The sequence below is a fragment of the Ailuropoda melanoleuca genome, chromosome 12, assembly GCF_002007445.2.
Source record: "Ailuropoda melanoleuca isolate Jingjing chromosome 12, ASM200744v2, whole genome shotgun sequence".
NCBI classification, from domain to species: Eukaryota; Metazoa; Chordata; class Mammalia; order Carnivora; family Ursidae; genus Ailuropoda; species Ailuropoda melanoleuca.
Window position 1 is genome coordinate 40,995,823 of NC_048229.1, and position 15,729 is coordinate 41,011,551.

The following is a 15,729-nucleotide window of genomic DNA, read 5'->3' on the forward strand; positions in this document are numbered from 1 at the left end:
CCTAGAAGTCCTGCTTTTCCAGGGGGAGACAAGGTCTATCCAACAAATGAGGTTAGGAGTCAACCCTTCCCTCTCTCCTCTTTCACACCTGCGTGCCCACAGAGGGAGCATTTTAGCCTGAGCCTTCCAGCTTGGCCTGTGCCTGGCTGGCTCAGTCACCTCAAGACGGGGACTGCAACTCAAGAACACTGCACCCTAGTGGGGGACAAAGGGGCTTCCGGCTTCCAGCTTCTTAAGCACCTACAACAATAAATAAATCTTGGGGAAAATGCTAGAAACTAGTTATTTTAGGGAATATAAACATAACCGTAATTCCATTCTTAAACTTAAAAGAGGTCTTTCATTATGTTTCTTATTACTATTTAAAGAGAAAGAACTTTGACGAACATTTTTTATTTAACAGTTTTATTCTGTCTTAGAATAAAAACCTTGCTTTAATATTGTAAGGTGCACTGCAGGTATGCCATGCTGCCAGTTATTATTGGGGCACCAAATGCCTTAGTCAGTGACCCAGAGGGCTTGGAAAACACGTGAATTCGTACTTTCAGAGCTGGTATTTACAGCTTTTCTTGAAACTGGCCCTGGACATCTCAAACAGTCTACATAGGTATTATCATAGCACTTGCTTTGATGTTCAGAATGTTTCAGAAATGTGTTCAATATCATGATTTGTGGGTCCTCCAAAAGGTTTTGTTGTTAACATGCAAGCAAACAGTATTAAGCAACATTATCTAAACTATGGCTGCCAAGTACTGGACCTTAAACGAAACCAAATTACAAAACATTTCCTTGTAGAGCTATACAAAAGATATAAAATTAAAATTAAAAATATCAACCATCTTTAAATATTCCAATTCTCCTACAGTGCAGTTTTCCACATCTTTATCACTATTTAATCCTTTAAGGAGAAAGTTAACAAAAATCAAAATAGATAAAAATATTTAAATCTTTGGATCCCTTTATTTCATGGCCTTCATAAAAACACGAAAGCGGCCAGATATTTTTTCCACTATAGCTTAAAATATCAAAAAGATTTACTAGTGATTTATAATTAGCAATGAACTCTACTACCGAGTCATTTGTGGGCCACGGGCCCAAGGACCAGTGTTAGGATATCTTATAGGTTGCCAAAATAATTTCTAGCACTCTGAATCCTCTTGAAATATAATGGAATGAATCAAGATATCAAGACAAAATTCCAGGCATATCAGGAAGAACAGGTTAATCGATGCCCAGTTTTATTGTCTTAAAAAAGGGAAGGGTGCTTATTTGAAAATACAGCTAAGTACATTCTTATCTATGATTATTTACATTCATATACTGAAAATATTTATTATTTGGACAAATCCTGTGATATGCCATTTGTTATAAAATGAAGTTCTTACAATGAGTGCGAGTAATTTATCCTTTTCAGATAATGGAAGAATGTATCAAATCTTCATTTATGTTCCAAACATTAAAAAAAAAAATCAAAATCAAAAATCTGAAGCCGGGAAAGCTATGAAAAAAGACCCACCACCCATAGCTCTGCTCCTCAGCACATCAACTTCTGCAAGGACACAGTACATTTGCTGACTTTAAAATGTTTATTCTTTAAAAAATTAGTTGCTTTTTATACAGCTATACAAAGTTCTTAATGTTTCTTTGGCAATGGAATATAATGGAATTTTACAACTATATAAAAAAGTTACCTTTGCCTAAGAAACAGTATTTACTGTGTGTACATAGTTGACTGACAAAATTCTCTACCATCCAGCACCCTAATTAATTGACGAAATAAGCTACCTCAAAAGGGATATTACAGGATTTCCAAAAAGAAAGAAAGAAAGAGAAAGATATAGACACACACGCGCGCGAGCACACACACACATACACACAACCTTCTGTGGCTCAAAACACAGTATCACGGCCCTATCTGCAGGCAACTTACAATAATTGCCAAATACAATTTAGTGATAAGAAAAATCCTTTCAGTGATGAAAAAATACTTATAAGTCCCATTGAAGTACTGTTGTAGTTTAACTATACATAAGAAATTACTTAACCTTCTGCTATTCCAAATATATTTAATGCTCATTTTTTTAAGATGAGCCTTCCCCCCCCCCAAAAGTAACTGCATTGTATCTTTGAAATTAAGCAGAAAAACAAACAAACAAACAAAAACCCAGTGCTGGTGACAAATATACAGCAAATTCACTTCTTCATTCTTCTCAAAGACTGAAACCAATTCTCAGGACCATGAAGAGCTAGAAATCCACCTATTTTCAAAGACTTGTTTGTAGACTATGCAGCAACTTTGTTGTCTTTCTAAAAAGGAAAAAAAAATTAGCTCATGTTTCAAATTATCGGTTTATTAGTAAGTACTTCTAATTTACTTAAAAGTACACTTCCTATTACTTTCAAATACACCCTCCTTTTCCTTTCATGTATAAATCTATTTTACTAATTTCCAGGAAACATTTTATGACTTCCACACCCAGCAGTAGCTCATTATTTGTTAACTGCATTTTCCAGTTAGTAGAGGTTACATTAGTGGTGGGGTGGTGTGGGCTGGTTCCAACAAGAAGGCCGATACAGGCATACCTCACCATCTTTCGTTGCATCTTAATAATTTTTAAACACAATGACAGAACTTAATTAAACCTTCAACTTAGCAGTCAAGCTCATCAAATACAATTGACAACATACTCTGGAAGAGGATTATTAAAATCCTGAAGTCTTTGGTGTCTTTACTAAGCAATAAAATATCCAGACAGTAAAATAACTTTCTCTCCAAAGTTTCATGCCAGGAGAAAGCAATGATTCAGAAATTCATTTTAAAAGGGTAACTTTTAAATTCAAAATAAGTTCTGAAAATCACAGTTGACTGGGTAATTTTTAAAAAGTAACCAGGGAAAAAACAAAAATCTAAAGGAGCCCCTGGCTTTCCATTGAGACTAATCCTAATCAAAAGTCCTGTACATTAACAACAGAGCCAGGGGCTACTGTTTTCCTCAGGACTAATTGTTATCACATGCCTGATTTTTACTGCTGATTCTCATTCTGACTGTTAGAAATACATTATTTCCTATGCTAAAGACCTAACTTATCTGTGTATACAGCACCAAACCATTTGTACAATGTCATTAAATTGGAATATATATGGCATGGTGTAAATTAAATTGGTGCAGAAAGAAATAAACTAAAGATAATCCCACCCCACAATCCCCCACCAAAGCCAACCTTCACATGCCCCGATTTTTTTTTTTTTTTTTTTTTTTTTTTTACCTTTCAGAAAGTTGTACGATCAATCCAGACCTATTTTAGGGTCCAAAAGCTGTGGTTTTCTGAAAGGTAAAAAAAAGCAAGAAAGAGAAGAAGAGAGAAGGGAGGGGGAAAAGGATACAGAGAAACAGAGGGGAAAAAGAAGGAAAATAAAAGGGGGAAAGGGAGAGAGAGTACCATGCTGAGTCATTTCAGTTACCTCTTTGTTTCTGACCCTACCTGAAGAAACAGACTCAAACGGAAGGTAACCTGTCCCACCTACCGTGGTGACTTACTTAACCTCCTTAGCAGCAGCATATAAAATAGGAGCTGACTATACTCTTATTACAAACCCAACCTGATCTCCTCATCCCCCACCCCCACAAAGCACCACAGGACAAAGCTTAAAACAACTTTATGTTTCTAACATTATCCTTAAGGAAAACTGGGCTAGAAGTTAGACAGTAAGTTTTGGCTTTACTAGCTTGTACCTAGATCAAGAGAGTTAACCTCTCTGGGTCCCTCCTTGGTTTCCTAACTATCTACTGGGGGTAGGGTGAGAGAGAGCTTATAGTTCAGCTGGTATTTTTAAGACGTTCTAAAAATCTACAATCCTACTTTGCCCATGTTTTCATTAAACCAGACTTGCTGTTTGCTCACCTCAAAACTAATGATTCATGCCAAAAGAGCACAAAGAAGAAAGCCAACCCATTACACGAAGGCTGCTGTAATTTGCCAATGACCTCCATTTCTCTAAGAAGTATTAGATGTAGTTTTAGAAAGGAGTTTAATCCTTGAAGGTAAATTTCCTTCATGTAATAGTGATCACTCACTATTTCCGTCTTTAAAGGTGCCAGGTGAAATGATTTAGAAGGCGTAGAATGCAGAGAAGGTCAGGGCTCTAGTGCCAGACACAAGGGTCATTTAACTCTGGAATGGACAATCAAGAATTAACCACACTGATGGACCTTCTCCCTTACTGAAGGTTGAAACAGCGTATTCCTAACCAATATGCTGAGCACTTACTTCAAGCCCACTATGGTTCCATGTCCACTGGTGGAAATGAAAGTAAAATACACGTTCACTAATGCCAAGAGGCTCTTATCTAGCTGGAAATGCAGAACAAAACAAAAGAAATACAGAACATGAGTGTATTTAAAATGTGTGCCGATGAAAGCAGAAACCATAGGAGTCAGAAAAGGAAGAAATCAGTGCAGGAAGGAAGAGAAGTTTCCAAGGACAGAGCAAACCTTGGACAAGATTGTGAAGGGGGTGAAAGAACCCCTTGACTTTTAGCTGTGTCTCTCTCCCCACTGGACTAAAACACCAAGAAGGCTGGGACTGCATCTGTTTGCTTACCGCTAATACCCAGCACGGTGCATGCCATATATGAAGAATTCAATATATTTGGTCAACAAATGAGGTCAGAGTTGGAATCAAGGACAATGTGTATAAGCATTGACCATGAGTCAACCTGCTTGAACCAGACAGCTTAAAGGGCAATGAGAAACGGGGCTGGATATAGCAGTGGGATCTTCCCAGAGTAAGAAGAGCAGGCAGTACGACGCCACATTAGAACCTTCTTATCACCAGGGCAATCAATACCTAGGGCCTAGTCAATCTATCATGCCCTGAAACACCCAGGCAGAGGCTGGACTATTTGTCAAGGATACACTGATGTGGATAAAGACTCACGCCAATAACTTCTACAATGCATTCTAATTCTGCAACGTGTGTGACAGGGTTTTTCAAGGGAGGCTCAAAATGACTGAACAGTGAAACAGAGCTTCAAAAAGTCTGCATTAATAAATGCATGTACCACGCACACAGCAGTTATTCAAAGGTTTACTGATGACTGTTCAGATAATAGGAAATAACAGTCCACAATCTCAGATGGTATGACAGCTGTTTTTTTCAAATATGTGCAGAATTATCACAGAGGAGTATGTATATTCTGTGTGCTTACAAGGGTAGAGTTAAACTAAGAGTGAAGATACAGGGGAAAAGATCTTCACCCACATTGTGAGATCCTACCAATTAGACCATCCCTGGGGTGGGATGGATGCTCTTAGGAAAAGTAAGCTGCCAGCTCCTATACGGGATACTTCAGGACTCAAGTCTTGGCCAAGAGCTCAGATCTCTCAGATGCTTTCCAACTCTGAGACTTTTAATGATCTTTAAAATGTATGTTTGATAAACGTATAACTCTGTTTCCAAAAATATAAAAAATAGAGGGCCTGAAAGGGTTAACGATTCAACTGAGGTCACACTAACAACAATCTAGAATTTTCATCACGATCCAAGTTTAATTTAAACGTACTTTTTCTCAAGCCAAGTTGACTCAATGTGGTCTTCAACAAGGAGCTGTCATAGATTCTTCAACAGGTAGCTGATATGCCCAAAGTGAGGTAAAGAGACTGAATGTCTGCAGACCAATCAGTGGGTTATTATGGTAGTGGGCAAGGACATCGAATAGGAACAAATGTGGGAATGTGGAAAGGGGCTACCGCCACACTGTTAGCCAGTGTGGATGCTGGGGTGGTGGGAAGGCAAGAAGATGGTAAGGTCATTTTGAAGAAGGTCAAGTTTAAGTTAGTCAAAGGACATAAAGCAGATTAAGATGGAGATATGCAGGGGGAAGCACACAAGGTCCAAGCTGAAAAACAAATTAAAAGCTACGAATCAGGGGCGCCTGGGTGGCACAGCGGTTAAGCATCTGCCTTCGGCTCAGGGCGTGATCCTGGCGTTATGGGATCGAGCCCCACATCGGGCTCCTCTGCTGTGAGCCTGCTTCTTCCTCTCCCACTCCCCCTGCTTGTGTTCCCTCTCTCGCTGGCTGTCTCTATCTCTGTCAAATAAATAAATAAAATCTTAAAAAAAAAAAAAAAAGCTACGAATCAACAAGCTCATAAAAGGGAGGAGGAAAGAAAGGGGAGGGGAAAGAAGCAGGAACAAGAAAGGGGAAGAAGAGCGAGCACAAACATGAGCACAAAAGCTTTTATTTATTTTTTGTTTTTTTAAAAGATTTTATTTATTTATTTGAGAAAGAGTGAGAGAAAGCATGAGAGGGGGAAGGGTCAGAGGAAGAAGCAGACTCCCCACAGAGTGGGGAACCCAATGCGGGACTTGATCCCGTGGCTCTGGGATCATGACCCGAGCTGAAGGCAGATGCTTAACCGATGGAGCCACCCAGGCACCCCAAGCACGAAAGCTTTTAAGGAGCAAACTGAACATTCTATGTAGAAGGCATGGGTGAAAAGGTCCTGAGATAATAATAAGCTTGGCACTGCAAGAAGGTGGTCCACATATCCGTAGCAGAGTGAATAAAGAAAAGGGGAGTCCCAACAGCAAAAAGGACAAGAGCCAGTATAAGACTTCTGACCTGGAGAAGCAGATCATGAAGTGTTTTCAGGCTGTGCTGAGGAACATGTGTTATTATTATTATTTTAAAAGATTTTATATTAAAAAAAAAGATTTTATTTTTAAGTAACCTCTACACCCAACATGGGGCTCAAAGTCACAACCCCAAGATTAAGAGTCTCATGCTCCCAACTGAGCCAGCCAGGCGCCCCGGAACATGTATCATTTTTAAAAAGAAAAACAAAACAAAAACACCCCAAATAACAGTATTTTTAAAAAAACTAGGAAGAAAGATTCCAAGTTGGGTGGGTGGTTATCAGGGTCAAATACTTCAGAGGGGTTAAGGGCAAATATCTGTGAAAAGGCTACTGAATTCTGTAAGCAAAAGGCCACTGGCAAGGGCAGTAATAAGAACAATAATAGCGACAAGCAATGGTCATTCTGTAACTCCTAAGACATAGTCTCCCAGCTAGAATGGCAATTTTGCAAGTTACAAGTCCTGCAGCTACACCAGGCCACCACAGCTGGATAGCCTGAGCTAACGACTTGAGACTAATTTTAAGTAGTCTTGGCTGGATGACACAATATTAGAGGTGTCAGAATTATCAGACCAGACCCCAAAGCCACCAACATTGATCCTAGAAGAGGGATCTGGCCAGTTTCAAATAATGGGCAATAAAATTCCTGCCAGTAGGTCTTTTTGTTTCCAGCTGCCCTTTGTAATTCCTAGATCTCTTTACAAGGGGATTTTGATCCTTTCTGTGATTATATAATCTTCCTCTCTACTGAACCTAAACATCAGCAAACTAGGAGAGTGACGCTGACTTCATCTATAGACTCCTTTCAATAAATTAACTATACATATAAACATATAATACAAAGCTACATAGTTTTCTAGCAGCAGTTCTCAAATGCCAATATATCACAGTATTTTTAAGACCAAGGTAAAATAAGAAAACCAGGGAAAATGCAGTTGAATTTTCCACAAAACTAAATTAAGAGCACTGACTCGGGAACAAACTTACTAGGCTCATGACCCCGCAGCATCACTTACTAGCTGATCCTGGACAAGGTATTTAATATCTCTATACCTATTTCTTCTTCTGTAAAATGGTGGTAAGAACAGGACTTCCTTAATACATTTCTGGGGGAAATTTTACTAGTCCATGAAATCTAAATCCATGGTTCTACAATAAAAAAGACCCCTTCCACCCTAATCTCCTTTCTATCTCTTACTTCCTCCAACTGAAAAGAAAACAGTTAAAAACTTTGGACTCATCAGCCAAGAAGTTACTGCTCCTTACAATTACATAAACAACCTAATCCTCCACTGAACAAACTGAAAGTTATACACAAATGTCTCAAAAACATTCACTCAAAATAAATGAGAGTAAAACCATTTTGAATTTCATAAAACTGCATGCCAACCCCAAAGCATATAATACTTACCCTGTATTCAAAATCTGCAAACTCCCTGCCCCCACGACCTCCTCTGAATCCACCACGAAATCCTCGAGGGGTGGTGAAGGTACCACCTCTGCCACCACCACGCCCTCGGCCACCACGGAAACCAAGACCTCCTCTGCCTCTGTACCCGCCACGGCCACGGTTTGGACGAAGTGGGATTCCAAATGTTTCGGCATTTAATCTTCTTTCTTCAGCCCAGGTTGGTCTCCGTTCTCTGTCATAAGAACAAATAATCTCTAATGTATTGGGTTTAAGAACATGTTCCAAAAAAACTATGTGGCACTAATTCCCAAACTAAGGACAAATAAATCCTAAAGATCAAATAAAAATAAGCAACTTATCTAAGTCATCACAAACTGTCCATGGCATATGTTCCCATAATAGTCTGTTAAACTTCACGTGAAAATGTGACTGGTATTAGTCTCTTTCAAATACACCGTAACAGCCCCCAATATAATGGGAATTCAAATATAGCAGGACTGGCAATTGACTCCTCTCTCCCCTCAGTCCCCATGTAAGAGAGGGCAAAGCCAAGAAAGGGAACTCTGTCTCAGGAAGCTGGGAGAAGGAAAGTCAGTCCTTGTATGCAGGAAAGTAAGCGCCTAGTATGTTCCTAGCCCAATCCCTAGACCTGATGTCAGAAGTAAGTGTTTAAATTGATACTGCTGTTGTCCTACAGCCCAGACAATCCAGGACTCAGATCAGAATCATCCCCCTCCACGTTTACGCTGAAGTAGACAACTGCCACCAGGTGGCACCAAACTACAGTTAGGAGAAGGAAAACTTGGAATGGGTAGCAGAAACTCTAGAACTCCTGTTACGCTGGATCCTTTAAGAAACCTGACAATTTTCTGGACCCACATTTGCTGCGATATGGCCAAGTTTTACTGTATCAGCAAACTTCAAAGTAACATTAGCATTTTTGGCCATGGCTTCATTTGAACTACACTGTAGAGGAGTAAAGTAAAAGGTCTTAGATGAATGCTTTTGTTTTAAGTACTAATTTTCAAATGTGAATGCATCCCTAAACAAAAGTATACGGTTACTTCTTCTTCACAAGGAGTAGTATCATTGAAAATTTTAGTATGGATTATTTTCTTTTAGCAAAATAAAACATTAAAAAATTGTAGTCCTTAGATATTTTTAAGTATTCATTAAACTTTGTGAATTTATAGGAAATCACTTCATATTTCAATCTCCTAAGAGCATAAAAGAAGCTTAAAAGACTGTACCTATTATCATCACAAGAAATATTATCAAAGAACGATTTGGTTTTGTCATAATAGCAATTAGGGCCAAGTGGATCTTCCTCGTCTGCATTTCCTTCACTGTTTTGGGTATCGACTCCTGAGTCTCCTTTATCTTCACCATTTACAGGCTTCTCCTGCTTCTCAAGTTTGTCTTCTAATGAAAAACAAGCACATACCACAAAGTCAAGATTTATATTAAACATCCACAATACACAAGCCAAATAAGAACATGTTCTGAATAGAAAAATAAACTCACCTTTCAACTTAAGTTTATTATGAAATTCTCTGTCTATTTCCTCCTTGTTAAACTGTGCATTTGCACTTTCAAAGTCAAAGTCTTTCTCAAATTTCATTGGACCATCTCGTCGAATACCAAATCGTCCCCTGCCACCTCGATGACCCCCACGCCCTCTCCTTGGAGCTGAAGGAGCACCTGGAACTATGCCAGTAAAGACAGAATAAGCCGGTGTAAGACGTAATCTATTGCTATGGTCTTTATTAAATGGGCAACAACAAAAATGCTTTTTAGAAAAAAAAAAAGCATATACACATTATATATGTATACACATTACTATATTTGCAGTTTTTATAAAAATGAATTGGGGTGCCTGGGAGGCTGTCTTAACTGACTCTTGGTTTTGGCTCAGGTCATGATCTCATGGATTGTGAAGATCAAGCCCCATATCAGGCTCCACGCTCTGCAGGGAGTCTGCTTTAAGATCATATCCCTGTGCCTCCCCCCACTTGCACAAGCACCCTTTCTCTCTCTAAAATAAACAAATCCTTAAAAAAAATTAAAAGAGAAAAAAGAAATGAAATTTCACTAACCTAATACACAGTGAACTGAGAACAGCACACATGAAATTTATACTTTGGGGTCCAAACTCATACATGTTATTCACAGAGTGTACAACCAAACTATTTTGGAGACTTCTGTAGTAAATTACTGTCATAATCCTTGAGGGAGGGGCTCTGCTCTGCTTACAGTTCTAATTTCTATGAAGTGCCAAACATATAGTGGGTTCTCAAAATTTATTAAGTCTTCTATGAGAGGATCACAGGAACCAAGGTTTGTAGTAAGAAAATACACGAACACTAATAAGCACAATTATCACAGATAACACAAAAGAACCACCAAGTCTCAACCACTCCAACCACTTCCTCTTTCACCTTTCTTGTCTCCCTCTAAATGGCTTCATATTATTCAAATCTTCCTGTATCTACTCTTTCTCCACTATGTTAACAGAATTTATGAAATATGATAAAAAAATACCAAAATAGCATAAATTACAGTAAAAATTTGAGAACCCAAATATTCACCACAAGACGAAGAGTTAAGAAAAAAATAAAAGAGGAATATGGAACAGTAGTTCATGTGAGTTAACAGAAACAGAGTACAAAGGATTATGAATTCAATGATTATAATTATGTGAAATGTTTAATACATAGTGACAAAGATCAGAAAGTGACTACCCAGTAACAGACAGGTTATATTCAGTGTCTGCTGAAGTTTTGCAAACTGCCCACGTTTGAGAAAACAAACCACAAAAACCCACAGCAGCATATCCAGACACTTAAATCTAGATAAGCAGGATGTTTAAAACATTCAACTTCACTATTAAAAACACCTTGGCCACAAGCCAGCAAGTAAATATAGCACAATCTTTCCGTCTTAAAAAAAAAAAAAGTTTAATTAGAGTCTATGTAAAATCGTTAAAAAGTGTGAAAGAATAGTCACTGTTCTATTAATGAACCTTTGGGGGATGAATTTTGAAGGGCACTGAAAGGTACTTTTCTTCATTACTTTATATGATTTTTAAATGATGGTAGTGTGGCAATTATCTTATTTTGAGAGAGAAGTTCTCTCTTTTCCAAAGTAAAAAAAAAAAGTGAAATACAGCAAATCAAACCAAAACTGCTAAATTCCATGGCACATAGCACATACAAAAACACATACAGCAATGTACAGGAAAAATTCAGTATACATTTTCTGAAATTAAGTGAAAGATCATTTTCTAATTATTATCTAAATAAGGTGATTACACCTTGCCTTTATTTGGATGTTTAAAATTATAATCTATCCTCTGGTAATATGTTTGAAAGTACTGATAAAATAAACGAATCTGGGGATAAATGTAACAGATTACAAAACACAAAGTGCACAGTCTTACTAATTCAATAATCATGGAAGAAAGTTAAAGTTCTTGAACAATTTCTTAAAAGAAAAAAAGCTTAAATAATTATGAGAAAACGTCAAACCTTCGAGGTACAGATAAATCCACTCCTAAAAGCACAGAAAACAATGAAAACAATTTTATAATGTTAACTTGAAATTGACATAAAAACATAAAAAAATACAAAAGACAGTACTAAAGAGGAAACCACACAACAATGTAAGTGTATAAATCTTACTGGCAGTTAATTCAATATACTGAAAGACAACGGTCTACCATCGAGTAGAGTTTATTCCAGAAATGTAATGCTGATTAAAAAAAGTTTTATTTTATAACATTTAAACACAAAAAAATTGAAAAAACAGTACAGAGTGGTCCTACATGCCCATTATCTAGCTTCCTCTCTAACAGTAATATCCTATTTTAACTACCGTACATTACCAAAAGCAGGAAATTGACATTGGCACGATATAACTTTACACTATAAACCTCACTCAGATTTTAATAGTTTTTGTAGGTACTCATTTTCTAGTGTATCTCTATATATAGTTCAATAACATTTTGCTACATGTATACATCTGTACAATTACTATCATAATCAAGATAAAGAAATGTTCTGTTACCACAGTGAAACTCCCCAATGCTAAACTCCTTTACAGATATAACCCCAGTCTTTAATTTTTTTTTTTTAAGATTTATTTATTTGAGAGGAAGAGGAAGAGGAAGAGAGAGAATCTTCAGCAGACTCTCTGCTGAGCACAGAGTCTGACGTGGGGCTCGATCCCACAACCCATGAGATCATGACCCGAGCTGAAATCAAGAGTTGGACGCTCAACCCACTGAGTCACACCCAGGCACCCCGCAGGCTTTCATTTTTTAATAGTAATTATGCACCAAGTGTTCTTTTTAATTGAGAAGCGCAGAATATGGCTTCAAGATTCAAGTAACTTACCTACTTGTCTCTTGCTATCATTTCTGAGTTGCTCATTTTCTGGTCTTGAAACTTTGTGTACTTCAGCTATAAAAGATATACAAAGTCAGGAATGAGCTCAGGACACAAAAGCAAAAACTTCTGTAAAGTTCAAAATGGGAAAAACAAAGGAACCCAAAACAAAAGCAAAAAATCTATACCCCCACCACCATCACTACTTTGAGTCAAGTTTGAAAGACTGAACATTCTATCAAGTTCAGTTGAAACCTTCTAGGATCATTCATATACAGTAAATCTTTTTAATGAAAAATAAGGTGAATGGAAAATGTTGATCAGTCAATTAATGAACAGTAAATAGCTAAAGTTCTACCTCGCCTGTGCTCTTGATTCTCTATTGCTTTTTGGCTGGTAGATGGTAAAGGCCTGGTTGATACAGGGCTCCTTCTCCCAACAGGTGCTGGAGCAGGTAAGTGGGCCGAGGCGGTCTGTACTGCTTGTTCCATGGTTGGGCTTTTTCTCAAAGGGTCTAACTGAGGGCTTGAACGACCTAAAACGTAACCAAAAGATAAGAAACTACCCTATCCTCTGGGGATTTCAAAACCTAGACCCTAAAAAAAAAAAAAAAAAAAAAAAGGTCTACAGTTTTATTTCTACCAATTTAAATCCTCAGCACAGATAAATCTGAATTCATCTACTTATTAGACCAGAGTTTAAAACTGGTTATCTTTAGTGGGCTGGGTCACTAGGCTAGTAAAGAAACATTGAAAAAAAACCCAAAACCCCCAACGACCGACCAACCAACCAACCAACCTACCAATGGAACTTAATCTGTATTTCTAGCTGGTGGGGTAAGATTTAAGTAAGTTTTTCAAAAATTGCTGCCTGGGCAAGACTTCCCAGGAATATTATCAAAGATCATGTTGTATGCAGGCAGGGTGCAGGCTTTCCCCAATAAAGACAACCACAAGATTATATTGACACTTCAGCCATTATTTCCAGAGGCTGTAACCTAAAATTTTTAGTAGTTTCTGAAGATATGTCTACAGTGGTATTTTATATTTATAGGTACTATCTCCATTACATTTCCATTACAAAGGAAGTAAAGAACTAGAAAGACAGATGAAGTCCTTCAATACCCCAGAGGCTTGGGAAATTATACATCAAAATCAAAGGCCAGCAACAAATATACCCTTCAGATAATTACACAGCAGCCACATTCATTTCTGGCCATTTTGAAGATCTTTTGGGAGCTTCTGCTTAATATGAGTTGTGCACTTACAAATTCCGTTTTTCCTTTTACGATGTCAGAGCCTGGTCACAGTGTGAACAGAAGAATGTACTACTGGATGCTCCTATCATGTTTTGTCTCTCTGTTTGCTGTACATTTCTGCTCAGGGTGCTCTCGTATCCCATGATACAGCATGGGATATGTTTTGCTTAAGAAAATTATTTCATGTAAAAAAAAAAATTCCAAGTATGCTGTAAATGTTACTACCCTCCTGTGCATATCTGCACAGGCTCCGCCCACTGGTGAACTGGTGAGTGCTGACAATGCATTGGTTATTGTGCACCAGATGCTTCAGGGACTGTTTATTAGTAATTTTCCCCAAGTTTATGGCTATCTAAAGTCGTAATTACAAATATGTATCACCATTTCCAGCCAGAAACAGTGCAATATTCCTTCCCATTGATTATAATGGGAATCATGGTGGTTTGTAGAAGTTCTGGCCTATGAGAAAACATTTTTGTGATCATTTATCACCGAATACAGGGATTTACTTATAAAACAAGTGCTAAGTTTTTTGAAAAACCTATTGTTCAATTTTATATTATTACATTAAATGATCTTATAAATTTTTCTTTAAAAAAATTTTTATTTATCAGAGAAAGAGAAAGCACGAGCGGTTAGGAGGGAGAGGCACATTCCCCGCTGAGCAGGGAACCCAACGCAGGGCTTGATCCCAGGACCCTGGGGTCATGACCTGAGCGGAAGGCAGACACTTAACGGACTGAGTCACCCAGGTGACCCGATCTTATAAATTTCTAAAACTTGTCTCATCGATGCTTTTAAGAAAGAATCCTGTGACCCACAAGTGTTGCAGAACCACAAGTGATGGGGTGATCACAGCAAGCAAGGACTGGTCTGCTGTGTACTCCGCCTCCCCCCCCGATTTTATTTATCAGAGAGAGAGCAAGCATGCACGCACGCACAAGCAGGGCTAGTGGCAGGTAGAGGGAGAAGCAGGTTCCCCGCGGAACACGATGTGGGACTCCCTGGGATCATGACCTAAGCCTAAGGCAGACGTTTAACTGACTGAACCACCCCAGAGCCCACTGCTGTGTTCTTTCATGACCTTTGTGACTGAAGTCTTCTAGTCACACTGGCAGCTGTGTTAGCCACAGGGAATATAGGTAATGCTAGACATACCATTAGGAATAAACCCAGAAGCTGGTTTCAGCATAATAAAAACACACCCCCCTGACCTAACTACACATTCTTACCAGTTCAAAGAAAACTCTAGGTATTTTAATTTTGTAAAGTTCAGAAGTTTTCATTGATAAAACTTAAATGAAGAGTCCCAGGCCTTCTCCATCACTGCTTTATATAAATATACCTCTTTCTTATAATATGTACTTGAAAAATTTTTAAATACTTTAATCTATTTAAAATTTTAGTCCTAAGTACAACGGAAGGATCTAGATCTATTTTTCCCAAATGATCAGGCAGTTGTCTGCCCCAACATCACTACTGGATAGCCAGCCTTCCTCTAATTTAAGAATATCTTTATCATGTATTAACCACTTATTTATGTTTGGAACTATTTCTGACTTTTATTCCTGCATGGCTTTACTTTATGTGTACTTTATTATCAAGTAGGTAAGCCCTATGTCATTACTTTTATTTGGAAAATATGTCTAACTATACTTCCATGTTTATTTTTAGGACTGTCTGTGCATCTCTTTTATTAAGTTCTCCTACTATTCCATTTGGATTTATTAAAAGTACAGTAAATTTAATTAATATGAGACACAAGGTCTTCCTAATACTAAATCTTTATATCTAGGAATAAGATCTGTTTCTCTGATTACGTGTAACTTCTTTTATGTCCTTCTACTACATTTTGTATTTTCTACAGAGGTTTGCCATATTTACTATGTATTTTATATATATATTTTTTAAGATTTTATTTATTTATTCGACAGAGATAGAGACAGCCAGTGAGAGAGGGAACACAAGCAGGGGGAGTGGAAGAGGAAAGCAGGCTCATAGCGGAGGAGCCTGATGTGGGGCTCGATCCCATAA

The 15,729-nt window shown here is 37.9% G+C and overlaps 1 protein-coding gene across 3 annotated transcripts in view; it reads right to left on the reverse strand.

Annotated features, from left to right (window-relative positions):
• Positions 1-388: 388 nt before the first annotated feature.
• Positions 389-15,729, reverse strand: part of LSM14A (LSM14A mRNA processing body assembly factor) — a 54,941-nt gene continuing 39,600 nt past the window's right edge. Inside the window, exons 5-11 of one of the 3 annotated variants that reach the window (XM_011232267.3) lie at positions 12,796-12,972; positions 12,447-12,512; positions 9,577-9,759; positions 9,303-9,474; positions 8,053-8,284; positions 3,268-3,326; positions 389-2,307 (exon numbers count right to left, since the gene is read on the reverse strand). In XM_011232267.3, the coding sequence (XP_011230569.1) occupies positions 3,303-3,326; positions 8,053-8,284; positions 9,303-9,474; positions 9,577-9,759; positions 12,447-12,512; positions 12,796-12,972 (854 nt within the window). In that variant the 3' untranslated portion in view covers positions 389-2,307; positions 3,268-3,302. The remainder of the gene's footprint in view (positions 2,308-3,267; positions 3,327-8,052; positions 8,285-9,302; positions 9,475-9,576; positions 9,760-12,446; positions 12,513-12,795; positions 12,973-15,729) is intronic. The other 2 variants (XM_019805896.2, XM_002925190.4) reach the window with 2 other exon arrangements.